General features: G+C 46.5%; 1 protein-coding gene across 1 annotated transcript; it reads left to right on the forward strand.

The window, feature by feature from the left end:
- Window positions 1-282: 282 nt before the first annotated feature.
- Window positions 283-1,181, forward strand: LOC118588726 (WAP four-disulfide core domain protein 18-like). The gene is made up of 3 exons (XM_036195280.1): window positions 283-368; window positions 980-1,118; window positions 1,161-1,181. Exons 1-3 carry the CDS (start codon window positions 283-285, stop codon window positions 1,179-1,181), a joined length of 246 nt encoding a protein of 81 aa, XP_036051173.1.
- The last annotated feature ends 200 nt before the right edge of the window (window positions 1,182-1,381 follow it).

Consider the following 1,381-nt stretch of genomic DNA (forward strand, 5'->3'; position numbering starts at 1 on the left):
ACCACTCATAAAGGTTAAGGTGTACTGTAAGCAGGAACACAGTGCTAAAACGTGTTCTTGACTTTTCCTGGTTCTCTATCCTACCTACCAAAGAACAATACTCCAATTGTATTCAGAGAGAAGCCAGTTACAAAACAGAAAAAGAAGCCAGGTTATGGGCAGGCATTTTCTGGAAAGGTCTCTTTTCTATAATTGCCGATTGACTGTCCTCTGTCACTCCTGTGCTTCTAGCGTTACTGAGTGGATAAACTGATTTTTGCATTCAGCCCAGTGACAGCCAACATGAAGACAGCCACAGTCTTGGTTCTAGTGGCTTTCTTTGCCATAATGATGGACACAGCCTGTGCTCTGTCTTCTCCTGGAGGTAAGTGTGCTAGGGGGATCCAAGCTGAGAGCAGAGAGGGCTCAAAGGCCACTAGGGCTTGAGGCTCAGATGCCACAAGAGAAATCCATGTGCCCAGTGCTTGGATTGAACTCACTTTCTATGGTCTGGAAGAGTGGTCACTCTGCATTTTCTATCTTTCTTAAGAGAGAGAATCACATCTGACAGAATCTGGGATAGAGACCAGGACAGGTCCTCTAGTTTAGACATGGGCCTTGATGTGGGGGTCACTGAAACAGTTGCTTCAGATGAACCTGCCATATGGTGGGATGAGATAGGTCTGGCTGTCATTAGAGGTTTTATAGCATCTTCTCAGAGGTAAAGAAGGGGCTGTGATAGTAAAAGGTTCTTTCTACTGAGACTGTACAGACTTGGGGAGGGAGCACACTCCCCCAATGGCCAGGGAACACTCAGGCCTATGGGAGAAACTGGAGCTGGTGAGGCTGAGGGAAGAGCCCTGGGTGCAAAGGTGGATATAGAATAAGCTAGTTTTCTGCAGGTAACCAGGCTTTCAGACTTCTAGCATCAATTCTCAGTCTTGTCTTTCTGACTGCTTCATGCTCCATAAACACAATTGTGTATTTCAGGATTACAAAGACCTGGAGCTTGTCCCAAGCTGCCCCCAAATACTTTTGGAACTTGTGATGAGAAATGCTCCAGAGATGATTCATGCCCTGAGAAAATGAAGTGCTGCAGCAATGGGTGTGGTCATGTCTGCCAACCTGCTGTCTTCAAAGTGAGTGTAGTCCTGTGTCTTACTTTCCTATTGTTGTGACAGCTTCATCAAGGCAACCTATAAAAGAAAGAGTTCATTGGGGTCTTACAGTTTCAGATAGTGAGTCTATGACCATCATGGTAGGGAGCATGGCAGCAGGCAGACAGACAGGCATGGCGCTGGAGCAGCAGCCTAAGGCTTACATCTTGACCCACAATAATGAAGCAGAGAACAGGCTAACTGGAAATTATGTGGGCATTTGCAACCTCCAAGGCTGTCCTCAG

This window comes from Onychomys torridus, chromosome 8 (genome assembly GCF_903995425.1).
Source record: "Onychomys torridus chromosome 8, mOncTor1.1, whole genome shotgun sequence".
NCBI classification, from domain to species: Eukaryota; Metazoa; Chordata; class Mammalia; order Rodentia; family Cricetidae; genus Onychomys; species Onychomys torridus.